Source organism: Anser brachyrhynchus (assembly GCF_964034855.1).
Source record: "Anser brachyrhynchus genome assembly, chromosome: 1".
In the NCBI taxonomy this organism is placed as follows: domain Eukaryota; kingdom Metazoa; phylum Chordata; class Aves; order Anseriformes; family Anatidae; genus Anser; species Anser brachyrhynchus.
This window is the reverse complement of record NC_137694.1, coordinates 158099176-158118399: the sequence shown is the minus strand read 5'-3', so window position 1 is coordinate 158118399 and position 19224 is coordinate 158099176. Positions and strand designations below refer to the sequence as shown.

At 37.9% G+C, this 19224-nt stretch overlaps 1 protein-coding gene and 1 long non-coding RNA gene across 3 annotated transcripts in view; one reads left to right on the top strand and one right to left on the bottom strand.

Moving 5' to 3' along the window:
* Nucleotides 1-19224, top strand: part of GPC6 (glypican 6) — an 807879-nt gene that overhangs the window by 233782 nt on the left and 554873 nt on the right. For both annotated transcript variants that reach the window (XM_080577232.1, XM_080577233.1), the window contains exon 2: nucleotides 12193-12351. In XM_080577232.1, coding sequence (XP_080433358.1) covers nucleotides 12193-12351 — 159 coding nt within the window. The remainder of the gene's footprint in view (nucleotides 1-12192; nucleotides 12352-19224) is intronic.
* LOC308188350 lies at nucleotides 1222-11831 on the bottom strand. The gene is made up of 3 exons (XR_013945435.1): nucleotides 10667-11831; nucleotides 9114-9990; nucleotides 1222-7762 (listed from the first exon to the last, which is right to left on the bottom strand). It is a non-coding gene; the product is annotated as an uncharacterized lncRNA (long non-coding RNA).

Genomic DNA, 19224 nt, shown 5'->3' with positions numbered 1-19224 from the left:
TGTATCTCCTCACGGACCCTAAATCAAAGCAGAGGAGGCACACATTACAGAAATGTGACACAGTAGTGCAGTAACTTAAAGTCATATAGAAATAGAAGGTCTGCTCCTGTGACAGTCTATATAGCTATCAGTGAAGAACCTCCTATAGGTGCTTTACACAGTTTATCAGATAAATTAATGCACTTTTGTTGTTGTTGCTGTTAATTACAGATATAACCTTTACTTGCCAAGAAGATAGATACCTTAGAAAAAATGGAAAAGATAATTTAATGTTGTTCACGTATATGGTTTACTAGGTGTACACTTTAAATGAACATTGTCAGTCATTTCTTATAATTAAATTTGTGATATACAAGAAAATAAAATACATGTGACTTCCTTTAGATAGCAAATAATGGTAGTAATCCGGAAAATAATATTGTGAGTTTTATTATGACATTTTCTGTTATTGTTATTACTTTTTAATGACAGATAAAGCAAATAGTATTGACAATTGACTATTATTGACTAGTATCGTCTTTCACTGTCATTAAACAAAAGTAATAAAAGGAGTTTTACAATTATTTTACAGTTTTAGATGTATGCTGGGCAAAGCTAGCAGAGGTTTTTTACAGACTTGACCTAAGTTGGCTTGAAATTTCCATCTGTAATTAGTGTGATACATCTTCCTGTGGCTCCATCCATGCAGCAGTAGCCAAGGAATGCCTTGCTCTGTGTAGTTTCTGAAAGAAAGAACCAAGTAAAAAAATGTATTCTAAGTACTCTGATGTAGACAGAAGCCTAAGAATCTTCCTAATACTAACGAGAAATAACCAGAAACAGCCATGATGTTGAAAGTAGTCTTTCTCTCCTTTCTTCCTGGCTCTATCTGCAGAGAATTTCCTGCATAGAAAAAGAATTCCCTTTTAATGATATCTGTCCATATTATGTCAGCTGAAGTGCACAAGTAAACAGGTTATACTGCCTTGTCATCTTTATGGGAAATAACTTGTTTAACCATAACGAAGAAGAATTACTGATTCGTCAAGGAAAATTCAGTGCCTATAAGACTGAGCACAAAATGTTATTTTAATTTAAAAATAAAATAAAGTAAAAAAATAAAACAAAACAAAAAATAAAATAATAAATAAAATAAAATAAAATAATAAAAATAAAATAATATAAAATAAAATAAAATAATAAAATAAAATAAAATAAAATAAAATAAAATAAAATAAAATAAAATAAAATAAAATAAAATAAAATAAAATAAAATAAAATCTTCTGGATTTAAATGCTTTTATGAAGTCTGTAAAAGTACTTCGGAGTCTTTTTTTTGTTTTTTTCCTTTTCAGTCAAAAATGTCATTTCAAGAATATGATTGCATAACGGAAGACTAGATCTAGACAGGGATTTCTTTTCAAGCTGATCTTTAATCATAAAAGTCAAACCTTTGGCATTAGAACACTGGAAGGGCAAGAAACTCTTACATGCAGTCATTGATTTTGGAGACCCTGAGCCTTGCCACGTATCTCAGGCACTGACAAAACATGCACTGACAAAACGCAGTAGTAGAAAGAGTTAAAAACTTGTTCAGTCTTTAATTGTGGCAAAATTTAATAGAAAAAAAAATAAAACAAACAACAACAACAACAAATGTATAGGACTAATGATAAAATCAGATCTCAGACACTACTTGAAACAGTTGAAAGCTGCAGTTGTTGCAGGCTAAGATACTGTCTGCTCCTCCTAAAAGCTTTCGTTTTCCTTTTGGCAGAAATTATTGTGCTAGCTGATAACAGCATAGTTGCTGTCAATTATAATGAGTTAAAATTTCTCAGAGCAAAGGTATGTTCAAAAATATTGATTTAAAGAATATTGGAAGCTTTTTTTTTTTTTTTTTTTTTTTCTGATAGGCTGCAAGACTGCTTGTACTTACAAGTTTGCAGCATCTGAAGTGCAAGGTACATCTGCCTTGTGTCCTCCTCAGGACCTCTTAAAATCAAAGACAATGTCACTACTGCTTTGCCAGGCTCCCTGAATGCAGAGTCCTTCATCCTCTGAAGGACCCTCCACTAATCAAGGTTCAGGATCTTTGAAAAAGGACCAAGGACTTGTTCAACTACTTTGGTTCCAGATTCATTGTATACAGAGAGTGTTAGCCTTAAGAAACATGGGTGCAAGCCCTCTTTAATTGACTATATGTATCATTTGCTGAGCCCATTTTATCTAGGGGTATAACTATAGCCTTTGGATGCACAAGAAAAGGTACAGAACCCTGACAACTTGACCCAAACAAGAAGCATAGAGGATTTCTATCTTCTATCACAGAAATCCTGGAAAATACGTAGATTTTCAAAACCGGCTTGCTCTCAGTAAGCCTTGGGTCTGTAACAGCAAAGAAACCACAGAGCCCTGAATTAAGAAGTCTTCCTGTCTTCCCTACCTCTACTGGAGCAGCACTATTGCCTGGAGCATCCTTAGCCCAAATACTTCCAGGCCCCCAGACACACATACCAGCTGCCTGGTGCCTCGGTTTCTTCACCGAGTTTCTTCAAGGTTCAGCTTGCCGGAAAGATGGGAGGACCTGGACACCTCAGCCTGTAGCCAGGCTCTTGGAGATCTGTCAGCTGGTTTTTGGAACTAACAGCCTGATAGCAGCAGTGAACAAAGGATTTCAAGGATGTTGGTCTGTCTTGGTGAATCTTGAAATTCCTAAGGAAATAAAATTTATTGAAAATATTTCAGAATTTCCTGCTTATTCATCAAAAGTTTGCCTATCCATGTTTTAATAATAGAGCAAGTGGTCTCGTCCTATAGTTGTCAATATCTATAAAGAATATTTAGATTCATATTGATAATTAAAAACCTTGTAATTCAGTTTTTTTATTCATACTTTACTGCACATTTTTTTCAGTACAGAGAAGTTATGTTTGTCATATAAGTAAACCAAAACAGCCTAAAAACAGTCAAAGAAAGTCAGTAGGAAAAATATTAGATAAAAGAACTTTCCAGCATCACATTATCAGTGAACATCTGTACCCATACTTCTTCCTCCTGTGTCAGCTGGTATCCCCTGTCACTGAAGAAGTGTCATTTTTGGTAGGAGTGGGAAGAAAAAGGTCTGAGTTCCTAAATTGCATAAGTTTTACTGTGGGAAGTCACAGAACATTCTGTTGTACACGTTTAGGAAAGAAGTAAATATTTATTTCTGTACTTCTGAGTCCATCCTCCTGAAGGAGATGCCACTGGCAATAAGCAGCTTGCAGAAGAAAGGCACCCCTCTACTGAGGTTATCTTCTTCCACCTGACCCATTAGTTAGAGCGGCCGGGAGCAGTTTTTCCCCTGACCCTTGGGAGTCAGCCCTCTCTGACTCACTTTTAGTAAATTTTGATGTGTACCAAGAGACTCTGCAAGCAGGATACACACAACATAAAAGCACATGTTAATCATTTTCTGGTTACTATACATGATGGATAACTAAGAGTAATGACCTACGACGCAAAGCACTAGTATGATCAATGATGAGACACCCAATAACTCTCTGGTGGCTATGCAGTCATCAGTCAGGCAGGGAACGGGCTGATCTTCCTTGTTGCTGGATATCTACCTTCCAGTTTGCCACTTTTTTTTTTTTTTTTCATGGGTTTTTATACCTTCCCATATTAGGTAGGCTTCTTTTAAATCCTCCAACTCTCAAAATCCTGTCAGTGGTTTTGTTTCCAGTACCTTTCATGGCTTTAGTATTGACTTTGTCATACTGTAACAGTAATTAGATCTGTAAAACTGAGCTGAGTTCACGCAGCCAAGCTGCACCAAACTTAGCTCTCAGACAGTGGAACCTTTGCATGGAGGGTAACAGGATATTATTCGTTGCATGTTCTTGGACTCTCTTGTATTCAGGGATTTCTTTATTAGTTTACTTCTGGCCATATTTCTAGCAGGCTTCTGTGGGCAGAAAAAGGAAAGATTTTTTTGTTGTTTTGTTTTGTTTTCACTTTTAATATTTTTTTCTCCTATGTTATTATTATTAATTTTTATTTTATTTATTTTATTTTAATTTAATTTTTTGTTTGTTTGTTTCCTGTTTTACTGTGTCTGTCTGGGAAGAAGTTAGCTTTCCCTACAACAGCCCATATAGTGCTCTTGTATCTAGAACATCATTGGTATCACACCAATGTTCTGGCTATTGGTGAGCAGTGCTGACACAGCATATAAGCTGTCTCCCAAGGCCAGTAGGCTGGGGATGGACAAGAGGTAGGGAGAGGACATCACCAGGACATATGACTTAAACTGACCAAAGAACACAAGATACCATTACATACCATATGACATTACACCCAGCAATAAAAGCTGAGAAGGAGGAAGGGGGCACTCTCGTTGGTCTTCCCAAAGGAACTGCTACCTGTATTGAGGCTCTACTTCCCAAGACATGGCTGAACATCACTTGGTGATGGGTTACAGAGAATAATTGTTTTCTCATTTTGCTTCTGAGCAGCCTTTGCATTTTATTTTACTTTTACTTTAAGCTGTTCCTTATTTCAACCCATGTCCCTTTTTTTCATCATATTTATCACCCCTTTTTTTGAGGAGGGGGAATGAGAGAGCAGTATGTTGGACCTTACCTGTCTATCAGTGTGAAACCACCTATAAAGTCAAAAACACACAAACACGGAAAATTACTTCGCTTTTTGCCTTGCAACTTTTGCCATAGTTAGGTTAATACTTAGGATCTGGAAGGGACAGAAAAAAAAAAAAGACAGACAAATGACAGAGCTTCTGGCCCTGTACTTTGATGGGTAGACCTTGAGCAACTACAATAAAAGGTCTCTGAGGTCTTTATAAGTTTTAGTTTCCATTTTTATACCTTCTTTTCCTTAAGCAATTAAGGAAAGTGAAAGTTAAAAGGCTTAGCTGAGTTCTGTGATTAGGCTGATGAGTATCTCAGTTTATGGCAGAAACACCAAAGTCTTATCACCAAAATGCCCAATACTGCCTTCATATTAAGATCAGCATGACATATATTGTAGTTGTCTTTGTGAACTGTTTCTACAACTGACATTGCAGGAAAGTGTGTCATTACAAACCAAAAGACAGGAAGATAAGTTTATCTGTTTAATGTTAGCATGAAAAGGTTTCTTTAGGCTGACTGAAGCTATGTGAATGAGGGAAGAGCACTGTGGTTAAGGACTCTTAAACTGATGTTGCTAAGTTTAGTATTTTAGAAACATGGATTTTATATATGACAATACAGTGATCAGCAAGGGATCTGCATGTCTTTAAAGTATTCTTGACAGTGCAATCAAATGTCATGATTGTAGTTCACGCAACTTTAACTTTTGTTGCATGTATATTACTAATGGGGTAACCATTAAGGATTTGTTTTGGGCTTGTCCTTAAGGATTCATTTTGTCAGTATAGCCTATCCAGTTAAGCTCAGGCAATGGACTCCACTCTGTCCTATTGTCATATTTCTATGGGTACTTGAACTAAGCAGTGTAAATCTGTCTGGATACATCACATGCTGCAATTACATCTTTGGATTTCAGTGTTATATGACACATTGATCAAAATGTTTATAATTACATGATTGTGGACAGTGTTATCATAGAATCAGAGTATGGTTTGGGTTGGAAGGGACCTTAAAGATCATCTAATTCCAACCCCTCTGACATGGGCAGGGACACCTTCCACTAGACCAGGTTGCTCAAAGCCCCAACCAGCTTGGCCTTGCACACTTCCAGGGATGGGGCATCCACAGTTTCTCTGGGCAACCTATAACTGGGCATCCTGCTAATAACTAAATTGTCCTGAGAGCAGCTGAAATACAAAATATGCTTTCACTGTGTTTTGTGATCATAGTGAAGTAATGCATTGCTGGTATTCTCTTTCTCACTATAATGCTGTATAAGATATTTCTGATATTATGGTAGGGGACATAACAAATAGCAAAAGTTGGTTGATGGGGAGGGGAAGTTGGCCACTATTCCCGGGTGGAAACAAACTTTGAAGTCAGAAAATTGCAGCCATCTAGCCAGTGAGATGATGAAACTATACGGTACCGAATCACAGCCTTATGGTTTGCTTTCCACAACGCACTGAGCAAAATGCCAGTAATACACCCCCCAGGAGGTAACTAAAGATTCTTCTCACAAACTGTGCTAACAAAAACCAATTGTCTGGCTGTCTATACTTGGAAAATAAAATGAACCTGAGTGTTAGAGTAGTGATACTGCTTCTAGTAGTTTAGTTAGGAAGGCTCTAGGGATTTCTCTTTCTTTAGCATCTGTGTAGTCCTAGTCTGAACAGGTTTGCCTTGGCCTCTGCTTCTGTAACTTATTACTGAGTGCTTCCCAAGGACTACAGGGTCAGGGCTTCTTGTAAATGAATGTTCCCTGTGGGACCCATAATGAAGAGACTGTTAACTAATTATTGGTCTGTTTGGAAGGCATTCATTTTTTAATTGACCTGAAAGCACTCAAGGAACAAAAGGAATCTGAGGAAAGATTATTTGGGTACAGGGAAAACAAATGAGTCATTCTTCTTCATAGAGTAGTTGCACTGGTTTATTGGAATCCACTGGACATGCAAGTTTTGCAAGTTCAGCGTTCCAGTGATTAAAATTAGGGGAGTGATGTCTGACGACTTGATCTGTATGTTACAGACAGTTTTTGCTCCCTTCCTTCAGCTGTCATTATCTCTGTAAAAATTGCTCCAATCATCACTTGTCAGGCCAACATTACAAAGGAATTAATTTAAATCATAATCTGTTTCCTTTTAGTTTAAGTAGGAAAGTTCAATTCTGTGTCTTGAATGTCAGGTGGAATTTTACAGAGGCTGCTTGCAGGCTGTTATACCCCACAGAGAAGATAATTACAAATTCAGAAGAAGCCTTAGGTCTTTTGGTTAGAGATCAGATTTTGTCCAACAAAATGATATTTTCATTTTCACAATTTGAATAGTGGCTGAGGTGATGAAATTCATGTTTCTAATTTAGTTAAATAATTTAATGCAGAAAATATGACACTGCTGTTTAGTATTTTTTTAGTTAGTTGATTGTGAGTTAAATTGTTCTACAGCAGCATTTTCTATTCACGTGTTTGAGTGGCAGATTGATGAAAGTGTTGGGGAAAACTAGTTTTCCATAATAGAAACTTAATAATGCAATCATAAAAAGTTCTCCAGTGCTCCAGATTTTACCAGTAAAGCACTTAAGAAACTGCAAACTTTGAAAAGCAGGTGTTCAGAAACATACTTGCCAATGCAGAAAAAGATCTAAATCTCAAAAGAGTGGGCAAGGGTTAAAGCTGAATGAGAGTTTGGTTTGGTTTTTATTCTATTAAGCATTTAAAAAGTAATTTTAAAAATGTAGAAAATATGGTGGAAAATATTAATGTAGAAGCAAATCTGTTCCAGAGAGCTGAGAGATTAGAAGCTCTGAAGTGTATAGTAAATTACACTACCTTGTCCATGAAAGACTGAATATAAGCAGGTCTGAAGCAGATCTGTAAAGACAGATATTTATAATTTTAAAGAACATGGTTAATGAGGAAGCCCAATAACATTAATCTAATTAGCAGTATGAAGGATGAAAACCTTCAATTCAAAAAAGCTTCTTTAATTCCTTTAGGCTCTGTTGATACCTACAGAGTGTCCAAGTTTGAAAGCACACCTTGAATTCACACTTTTTTTTTATTAGCATTTATTCATTGTTGGATTCATGAAGCAGTATGGTCACTGTAAGTTTCAGTTCTCACCAGTCATAGAGTTCATCCAACCATTCTGTAGAAAGACGAAAATCATAAATATATATATATATATGAAATTACGATTAGCATAGAAACTATAAAATATTGGCTACCTCAGAAAGAAGTGTTACTGAAATTGTTAAACATGCAATGTGACCTCCTCCTTCCCCCTCCCCCCCCCAAATAAATAAATAAATAAAAATCTGACACTGTAAACATTTTATACAGTTATGCTTCCATTTCTAATATTGTAACCAGCAATTGCATCAGGTATTTAGGAAATTTGGTGGTAAGATTGTTAAGGGTAGTGTTATATTCCATAGGGTTTACTCTGTTCCTTCAAATTCCATCTTCTCCAAATAGATAACACATTTAAATCAGTTCTGGCATTTTTATACATATCAGAAACATTTATTCAGCTTGAGACTTGTAAATTGCAATTTTTTAAAAACTCTTGTGTAGCATGTTTTGGGGACACGAAACTAAACTATCTGAATTTAAAAAAAAATCTATAAACTGTTTTTATCACACTTCAAAGCAACATGCTAGCCAAATTACCAAGTTCACCTGCAAAATTGACCAATTTGGATCATATGAAGGCAGATGTGAGATTACAGTTGTAATAAAAATGAAATACTAGTGGCTGATAACATAGGTTACAAAAGGAGGTATGTAGGTCAGTATCTTCAGATGAAAATGGTCGTTAGAAGAGTTAGTGTAGGTTGCTGGGAACTGCTGAGTTAATACTTGTTTAATCTGGCAAAATGCTGGTAACCACATTCTGTCAAATTTGTCTGTGGAGACCCCATTTACCACAAGGAAAAATTAGTCAGTTATATCCAATGACAATTGTAGCATAAAAATCTTTGCTAAAATTAGCACATGCATATGTATCACTTGGAGTTTCCCAGGCAAGAATTTGTACATAAACTGTGATCATACTTTTAGCCTGCAAAATACATAAGGTGTGTAAATACACAAATCAGTGATTAAACTCTTTTCTAAGTGACAAAATACAAATGTTATAAAACACAAATGGTAAATGATCCTGTTCAAGGAAATAGAGAAAGCCCAATCAAATAAAGCCTGCAGATTTATTTCCAGTTCAAGCAGTCTGTTCTGTCACAGATTTGCACAAAATAAGGGAAAAATCCAAAATAAAGTGCATACCTCTTAAAACAAACAAACAAACAAACCAAAAATTACTTTTCTTTGGAGAAAATCATGACCTTTTTTATTTTTCTAATGATCGAGTGAATGATTTGTCCATTCTAACACAAATTGGAGGTTTAATAAGAACAAACACGAAATAGGAATCACTACTGTTAAAAAGCACATTAATATTACGCATACAGAAAGGATTGTTTGTCAGAGTTTCCACTCACCATTCCTGGGAAACATCCCAAGGTTTGGACTGAATTGTGAGTCTTTGGAGCCTGCAGCCACTCATGCTCAGTACAAATATGATAGAGCTTATGAGCCTCAATTTTCAAAGCCTTCATCTTTGCTAAGTGCACCTGAACCTCTCAAGCTGATAGGTCAACACTCCACCGCCACAGGGCAAAGGAAAATATTTTTGCTGTATCTGTAACCTGACCTGAGCCTCCAGTGTAGGAAATTGGAGGAAGAAAAAGATGATCTTGAAACAAAATATGAAGAGCAGCATGACATTTTTCATTATTAGTTCTTTCCATGAAAATGCAGGGAGAGGAAATAAAAATGTTTTGTTTTGTTTTGTTTTTTTAAAAAAAAGCTGATTATAAATTAGCAATCTGTTTGTAATGAAGATGTTAGTACACATGATTTAGGAAAACACGTTGTTAGGAGATCAAAGCAATGAGGTGATATAGAAGCTGTGAGCATTTATTTAATTAGGAGTTTCACATTTCATCAGCTAACAGACTCATGAATAAATGAATATCTGTTGAATTAAATTTTTTTAAAAAATGAAAATATATGTACAGGTATAAAAAATAAGTACAGTAGAAATCTGAATGAATTTGTAGCAGCTAAGCTGGATTTTAGAGTAAATTGGGAAGTAGTTTTTTCAGTAAAGAAAAAAGAACATAAATAAATAAGCAAGAAGAAAATTAATATTGCTACAAAATTGACTCTTATACTGTGTTCAATATACTTGAATGTGTCATAATATTCAGCATGACATAAGAACTTAAAAACCTAGACCCACGGCTGTTACTCAGTAAACACAGTGCCTTGATGAATAACATCAATAACATTAGTTCACTTGATAGTCCGGCAGTTCTGAAAAACAAAGAAAACTATACGGAAAAAAAAAAAGTGAAATAGAGGAAATAAAATTTAATTTTATTAAAATTCATGACATCAATAGCACTAAAGGATATTGTCATTATAGAAAGTGTAAACTACCACTGTGACTGAAAGTGGGAGAGTAGGTCTCCCCAGTGCTTTCCAATAAAGAAAAGAACCTGGGTTTTTGCAGGAAGGGGTTTTCAGATGTATGGATAAGATATATATTTTTTTATTTCATCAAGCACACAGCACTGCTTCTAAAGACACAGTATTTCAACTTTTCTTGTATTTGTGACACCTAATAACTCAGAACATCGCTGTTACTAAAACAAGGCTTATTGTATCTTAATATGGTACCTGTTCAGTCGCATGTCACCTGTTGAGTAGTTTCTGTTTAATGTGATAGCAACGCAGAGTGTAAAGTGAGCATTTTTTTGCCACTGTCATTTATGTTTGACAGCATCTGGCTCACTGGTCTCTTCATGTGTTGTTTCTGGCTTAGATGTGTGATCTTGAGAATGGAAAAGAATTAACTTACTGCACTGGTAAGGCATAGCAGACATAGGAAAGAATCCTTACAATATTTTGATGATCATGGGGTATTTCTTCTCCCATGTTTTTGACATTGTTTTATATAATGGTGTTTTTGTAAATGATTGGTACTTACAGGTAGTACTGCAGAACAGTAACTGATAATAATGAAATGATCCTTCCTGAAGATGTATAGCCATGAGATTTTAAAAAAGTCTTGAAGCTGCTAAAAGAAAAGTCATAGCATTATAGTTCATATATTATAAGTTATTGCAGAAAAAAAAAAAAAAAAGTGAGGGTAGATGGATCAGGGTTGAGGAATGACTAAGCTTCAAATCAAAAGACTTCATTCAAAAACTAAACTAAATTAAAAAAAATGAATAAAGTGAGGGCATACTCAAGACAATGTTTATTCTAAGCATGTACAAACCTCTTTTTGATGCTGTTTTCAAAATGATGCAGTAGCTAAATGTATTACACCCCTGGGAAGTATAAACCTCAGGGCCTGATTCTCCTCACTACATAATAAGAATGGTGAAAAGAGTCTTAAAGTAGGTATAAATTGCATTTAAATCTTCTTTATGGCTCAGCAGTGGTACAAAGGGACCTTGATATAAATGAGAATCAGGTCCCCCATATTTATTTAACCCTTGGGCTCTGTATATCATTTTATTTGCGCTTTTAAGAGATTTGCAGAGGGATTTTTAATCAGGATTCAGTGTACAGAAAACTAAATGTTTTCATTGCTTTACAAGTAACTTTAATCATAGAGGCAGATCATTCTTTTTATTTCTCAAGAGGGAATGGCAGAATTTCTTACCTTCACACAAACTGAACTAAATGTTTCTGACACCCTACTATGGTGTCAATTGAAAATTCACATTTCATGTAATAACAGACCACTTTAATTTCATGAGCTAAAGAATTGGTTTCACCTTGCAGATTGTACCAAAGAAAGCAATATTGTCAGGAGAACTGGCACAGTGCTTCAAGAGATAAATCTATTGAATTAAATAAGAGGCTTTCATTACCTTTTACATTGCATTTCCGTATGACATAAGCATTAATTAAACTCTTCATTGCTTTCTCCCATTCAGTGGAGCATTTGCTGGATCTTACAAGAAATGCTGTCCAAGAAAATTTGTGGCACCCAAACGCAATTATTATAATACACTTAAGAAGAAGGGAAGAAAGGGGAGAATGTTTTGGTGTATTTGGGCATGTAGAACCTGTCTGTGGAAAAACATAATTTCTGTTTTTCAAAAAACAGAAAGCTTTGATGGCTTTTAGTGGGTCATATCGCTAAGTATTACTCAAGACATTTTGAATACAAACAGAAAGCAAGCATCTTAGAATTTTTAAGTATACATCTGTTTATGCAGAAATCTTCAGTTCAAGAATCACTTTCATCTTGAGATGGTTCCACCTTCTGAAGTATCAAAACATCTCTGCAAAGTGTGTCTCTCCACCTCAGTGAGGAATGCCCAGATATGCAAAATTGTTGATGCAGATTCAAATTGTTCCCAATGAAGTGGTCAAGCCTTAAAGAGCTCTTTATGTAGACTACATTCCTTAAGTGAACGGATATCATGCATATTCAGATCTGATGCATTTCTCTCTTTATTCAGACATTTTTAATGCCTTTTTTTCTTGTGATTCCAGGGGAACATTTGAGAATCTGCCCTCAGGAATATACATGCTGCACATCAGAAATGGAGGACAAGTTAAGCCAGCAGAGCAAACTGGAGTTTGAAAACTTGGTGGAGGAGACAAGTCACTTTGTACGCACCACTTTTGTGTCCCGGCACAAGAAGTTTGATGGTAGGCTGGATATAATTACTTATTTTCAAGGTTATGTGATTTAAAAGACGGTGATCCAGAATGAATTCCAATGTTCTGTTTACAATTAGATATCACATTTGCAGTTGTCAGTTTGGTTAAGATAAGGGTTAAGTTACAGCTGGTGTGCTTATCAGCCTTGTGAGTATTGCCATTAATTACAACAACATCAAGAATTAGACTGTTAAGTGCCTGCAGGCTTGGCTAATGTTGAAAATGGAGATTAGATATGCATAGAGAGGTTTATAATTTCTGTCTTCTAATTTCAAATGCAAAATTTAGGTTTGCAATTATGTTCGCTGTTGCAAGATGAACTGTGGATCTCCATGTTTGGTTGTTTATTTTTTGTTGTTGTTGTTTATTTTGTTGTTGTTGTTGTTTGGTTTTGGTTTTGTTGTTTTTTGGTTTGTGTTTGTTGTTTTTTTTTTTTTTTAATCACAAAGAAGTTTTTTTGTAGTCTGCTTTTTTAATTTTAGTTTAGTTTAGTTTAGTTTTAGTTTTAAGACTGTAGTATTTTCCTGCATTATTTTCTTGTGATGTGTACAGTCTCTTAGAGGAATTCTGGCTTCTAAACAGTCAGATCTTAACCACATTTGGGAGTGTTTTTCATACCAACCACTCCAGATGTAATAATTTTTTTTTTCTTTAACTTAGAAGGAGTTGATTAAGACAGTTTTGGGGTTTTGTTTCTAATACATTTTTATGATACCTCGACCTTTTTTTTTTTTTTTGTAAATTCAAGGTGTGTTTGTCACAATTTACTAGATATTTGTTTTTAAATATGAACATCAAACATTTTTTAATGTTTGTACACATATTTGCAAGCCACTATTTTTTCTCATAAACTGCAGACTAGTAAAGTGTAAAAGAGCTTCAGAATGTTCAGGCATGCCTTTATCTATATAAGAAATCTGTGTGTTGAATGCACTTCTCTGAAAATTTCTGTATATGTGTAAGTAGAAAAGACTGGCACTGAGATGTGTAAATCAGCATTGTGAAGAGGAGGCAGAGTTGCTTCTTTGCATGGAGGTAGAAATCCTGCAAACAGGTCCAGGGTCATATATATGCACATGTAGGAGAATGGTGGAAAGGTTATCCCTGAAGACAGATTACTTAGAAGTTTTGAGGTTGCATTCAAAAAAACTGAAGATATCCCTAACTCCTTAAAGTAATTCTGGATCATTCTTTTTAACCAACTAAGATGATTTCTTTTCCCTAATCTCTTTTTGATTCTCAATATGATACAGAAAGTAAGATGAGTTATAAAAGGAGAGAATGGGAAAAAATATAAGGACATGCTAGAGTAGCAGACCGGATGCTATAGTATAATTTAGAAAATGTCCTTGGAAGGACTGTGGTGTGGATGGTTGTGCAGTGTTCTACACTGTGATGTCTTCCATTTTTATAGTGAATTTTAAATTATTTTTCTTATAGACTTTCAAAATTATAGTTGTCTTGTAGGACTTAAAAAAAAACCACCAAACATCTAGAAGTTGTGCGCAGTGTTACGAGATGAGTCTGTAAGGAGAACAAATGTTTGAAACCACCAACAACATGTGCAGGACATTTCTTGTTTTCTAGAAGGAAACCAAGATGATTACTGGTGTTCACTGACAGTTTAATGAAAATTCTGAGGTTGTTTACTACTGAGTTCTGATAGTCCTTTATTACTTTTTAGGCAACTTGAGGCATTTTTATATTGTGATGAACTTAAGCACATGATGGCTTTCTGAGTAATCTGAAATTCTATAAACCATTGTACGTCTTTATTAATGGTAAAATATAAGGTCAAAGTTACTGACCAGTTATCAATATTGTATTTTGGGATTCTTATGGATCTGCTCTTCAGAAACTGGATTTAAAAGCTATGTTGCTTATCATTGATTTTAAAAGGTAACTTGCAAGGTGAGGTCTCAATATTACCAAAGAGTATTTGAATTTTATGTAGAGTTTCAGTATTTTAATGACATTATAAAACTATTTAAAAGTTGTTCTCTTATATGGAAAAACTGCTTAGTCTTTCTAGGAGGCAAACATTCATAGAAAAATGCATTCATCTAACAGGCTGTCGTTCAATATAAAACCAGCTACATTTTTTTCAGTTTAAAATGTCATGACACTTTCTTGTGTAAAGCAAATATTGGATTGTTAGATAAATTCTGTGTTTTAATTCTTCATGATCATCTCTTTTTATTTTGCTTTGTTTTGTTTTAATTTAGTACTTTGATTGCACAAGGAAGTTTTGATACCTGACTGCCATTTAATGCTAGTGTAACACAAATAATAAAACAAATACAGCCAGTTCTGATCGTCCTGTGTAAGTTGTGCACAGGAGTTGTGTTCTGATAGAACAGCACGTTTAAGCAGTACCAAATTATATGAACAAATTAGTAATGTTGAGATAGAGAGTATATTATGATTGGTTCCTTGAAGAGTTATTCTGAACAAGTGTTGCTGCCAATCTTAATGTTTGTGCAGACGTATATAATTTTGCAAACTCTTAAAAGTTATATGGAAGTTTTGTAGATTTTTGCAATTTCTTTCCTCTGTACAAGGCATGTCTTAGGTGCTAGGTACACTAACCTTCTCAACATAAGGCTTTCTAGGAGTGTATGACTCTTTGTTGAATTATATTCTGACCTTCATATGCCTTGCCTCTCTTATCTTGTAGTATTTTGGACTCTCTATCATCTATCATTTACTATTCATTCCACATCCATACATTTAAGCACAGATGAGATGATTTTCTGATTTCATTTTTGAGAAATAATTTGAGGTATGTTTTACCTTTCAGAGTTATGACCTGGATTACTATTCATGATCTAATTTTCAACAAGGAAATTCATTCTGCTGTGATTTTAAGATTGCCTTTTTAGCCTCAAGTCAGTCACAGAATCTTACACAGAATCACAAAATCAGAACATGGCTGAGATATGAAGGCATCTCTGGAGACAGACAGAGATGTGCACCAGTGTGTGTAGGGTCAGCTACTGCAGGTCGAGCAGGAGCATGTCCAGATACATTTTGAGTATCTCCAAGGATGGAAACTCCACAACCTTTGCAAGTGCCAAGTGCTTGGTCACCATTACAGTGAAAAAAATGTTTTCTTCTGTTCAAATGGATTTTTTAAAAATTAATTTATTTTTTTAATTTTTTTTTGGTTTTTAGTTTGTGACCATTTTTTCTTGTCCTGTCACTAGGCTCTACTGAGCTCCATCGTGGTCCCACGTGGTGGGACCGCTCCCACGACTGGAGTGCTGCAATGCCTGGCTATCGGCTCTTCAGGAGGGACAGGCAGCACAGAAGGGGTGGTGGCGTGGCTCTCTACATTAGAGAATCTTTTGATGTTGTAGAACTCCAGGCTGGGAATGATAAGGTTGAATCCCTGTGGGTTAGGATCCGCGGGAAGGCCGGCAAGGCTAGCATCCTGGTGGGGGTCTGTTATAGACCGCCGAACCAGGATGAGGAGACGGATGAGGAGTTTTATAGGCAACTGACAGAAGTTGCAAAATCGTCGGCGCTTGTCCTCGTGGGGGACTTCAACTTCCCGGACATATCCTGGAAACACAACACGGCACAGAGAAAGCAGTCTAGGAGGTTTCTGGAGAGCGTGGGAGATAGCTTCCTGACGCAGCTGGTCAGTGAACCTACCAGGGGTGGTGCCCCGCTAGACCTTCTCTTCACAAACAGAGAAGGACTGGTGGGAGATGTGGTGGTCGGAAGCTGTCTGGGGCAGAGTGACCACGAAATGGTAGAGTTCTCTATTCTTGGCGAGGCCAGGAAGGGGACCAGTAAAACTGCTGTCTTGGACTTCCGGAGGGCTGACTTTGAGCTGCTCAGGACGCTGGTTGGCCGAGTCCCTTGGGAGGCGGTTCTGAAGGGCAGAGGAGTCCAGGAAGGCTAGGCGCTCCTCAAGAAGGAAATCGTGATGGCACAGGAGCGGTCCGTCCCCACGTGCCCAAAGATGAGCCGGCGTGGAAGAAGACCGGCCTGGCTCAACAGAGAGTTGCGGCTGGAGCTTAGCAGAAAAAAGAGGGTTTATAATCTTTGGAAAAAAGGGCGGGCCACTGAGGAGGACTACAAGGATGTAGCGAGGCTGTGCAGGGAGAAAATTAGAAAGGCCAAAGCTCATCTGGAGCTCAACCTGGCTACTGCCGTTAAAGACAACAAAAAATCCTTTTACAAATACATCAACGCGAAACGGAGGACTAGGGAGAATCTCCATCCTTTACTGGATGCAAGGGGAAACCTAGTTACTAAGGATGAGGAAAAGGCTGAGGTGCTTAATGCCGCCTTTGCCTCAGTCTTTAGCGGCAATACCGGTTGTTCTCCGGACACCCAGTGCCCTGAGCTGGTGGAAGGGGATGGGGAGCTGGATGTGGCCTTCGCTATCCATGAGGAAATGGTTGGCGACCTGCTACGGAGCTTGGATGTGCGCAAGTCGATGGGGCCGGATGGGATCCACCCGAGGGTACTGAGAGAACTGGCGGAGGAGCTGGCCGAGCCGCTTTCCATCATTTATCGGCAGTCCTGGCTATCGGGGGAGGTCCCGGTTGACTGGCGGCTAGCCAATGTGACGCCTATCTATAAGAAGGGCCGCAGGGCAGACCCGGGGAACTATAGGCCTGTCAGTTTGACCTCAGTGCCGGGGAAGCTCATGGAGCAGATTATCTTGAGGGTCATCACGCGGCACTTGCAGGGCAAGCAGGCGATCAGGCCCAGTCAGCATGGGTTTATGAAAGGCAGGTCCTGCTTGACGAACCTGATCTCCTTCTATGACCAAGTGACGCGCTTGGTGGATGAGGGAAAGGCTGTGGACGTGGTCTACCTTGACCTCAGTAAGGCTTTTGACACCGTTCCCCACAACATTCTCCTCAAGAAACTGGCTGCTCGGGGCTTGGACTGGCGTACGCTTCGCTGGGTTAGAAACTGGCTGGATGGCCGGGCCCAGAGAGTTGTGGTGAATGGAGTCAAATCTGGTTGGAGGCCGGTCACTAGTGGAGTCCCCCAGGGCTCGGTACTGGGGCCGGTCCTCTTTAATATCTTTATTGATGATCTGGATGAGGGCGTCCAGTGCACCCTCAGTAAGTTTGCAGATGACACCAAGCTAAGTGCGTGTGTCGATCTGCTCGAGGGCAGGAAGGCTCTGCAGGAGGATCTGCATAGGCTGGAGCGATGGGCTGAGGTCAACTGCATGAAGTTCAACAAGGCCAAGTGCCGGGTCCTGCACCTGGGCTGCAACAACCCCAAGCAGAGCTACAGGCTGGGAGATGAGTGGCTGGAAATCTGCCTGGCCGAGAAGGACCTGGGAGTATTGGTGGATAGTCGGCTGAATATGAGCCAGCAGTGTGCCCAGGTGGCCAAGAAGGCCAACGGCATCCTGGCCTGTATAAGAAGCAGTGTGGCCAGCAGGTCGAGGGAAGTGATTGTGCCCCTGTACTCGGCTCTGGTGAGGCCGCACCTCGAGTACTGTGTTCAGTTTTGGGCCCCTCGCTACAAGAAGGACATGGAGGTGCTTGAGAGAGTCCAGAGAAGGGCAATGAAGCTGGTGAGGGGTCTGGAGAACAAGTCTTACGAGGAGCGGCTGAGGGAGCTGGGCTTGTTCAGCCTGGAGAAGAGGAGGCTCAGGGGCGACCTCATCGCTCTCTACAGTTACCTGAAAGGAGGCTGTAGAGAGGTGGGGGTTGGTCTATTCTCCCACGTGCCTAGTGACAGGACGAGGGGGAATGGGCTAAAGTTGCGACAGGGGAGTTTTAGGTTGGATGTTAGGAAGTACTTCTTTACCGAAAGGGTTATTAAGCATTGGAACGGGCTGCCCAGGGAGGTGGTGGAGTCACCATCCCTGGAGGTCTTTAAAAGACGTTTAGATGTAGAGCTTAGGGATATGGTTTAGTGGAGTACTTAGTGTTAGGTCGGAGGTTGGACTCGATGATCTTGAGGTCTCTTCCAACCTAGAAAAATCTGTGAATCTGTGAATCTTTTTTACAAACACTTCTTTATAAATGTTAACTTATTCAGTGTTTTATACACATTAATAAGATTGTCCTGAGCTTTTTCTTCAGCAGTCTGAACAGTCCAGCTGTCAGCCTCTCCTCATATGTGAGATGATCCAGGCCCTTAATCATCTTACAGGCCCTTTGCTAGAATGGCAACCATATGTCCATATCTCTCTTGTGCTGGGAGCCCAGAACTATATACAGCACTCCAAGCGTGACTTTACTTGTGCTGAGTAGAAGGGAAGGTTCACCTCTCTCAGCCTTCTGACAATGTTCCTAAATCATTTCTAGGTAAATTTTATATTTCATTTTACCTGAAGTGCAGTACTTTCCAAATCTCTCTAAAAACTAACATCTGTAATAACTATATGTATGGAAGAGAAGCTAAAATAAAATTCTTAACAGAGAATTTTAGAAAATATTAAATGTTTTGGGACCAGTTACGTGGCTTTCCTTTTATCTGGCAATCAGTTCTTGCATCCTAAATCACTGTATGATCATATTGACTTCTTACTCATTTGTCATCAGCATTTCTAATATGCTGGTACTGTGGTACTGTGGTGAGATTTTCTCCATTCTTCTAGATCCACTTTTTTTTTTTTTTTTTCTTTTCTAAATAGTATGTGTGGTTTGGAGATCTCTGCGAGACAAGTATCTGACAATAGGATTTTTAATTTGCTTTGTATATCTTAGATGATTGGTGTAAATTAGCGTAAATCACTACACTAAATTGTCCCCCCCTTTTTTTTTTTTGGCTAAGCCATATTCACAGATGTGTACATATATATTGCCTACATCTGTATACTTAACATTGCATTGCCATACTGCATGGTAATTTCCAAACATTCAGTATCTGGAA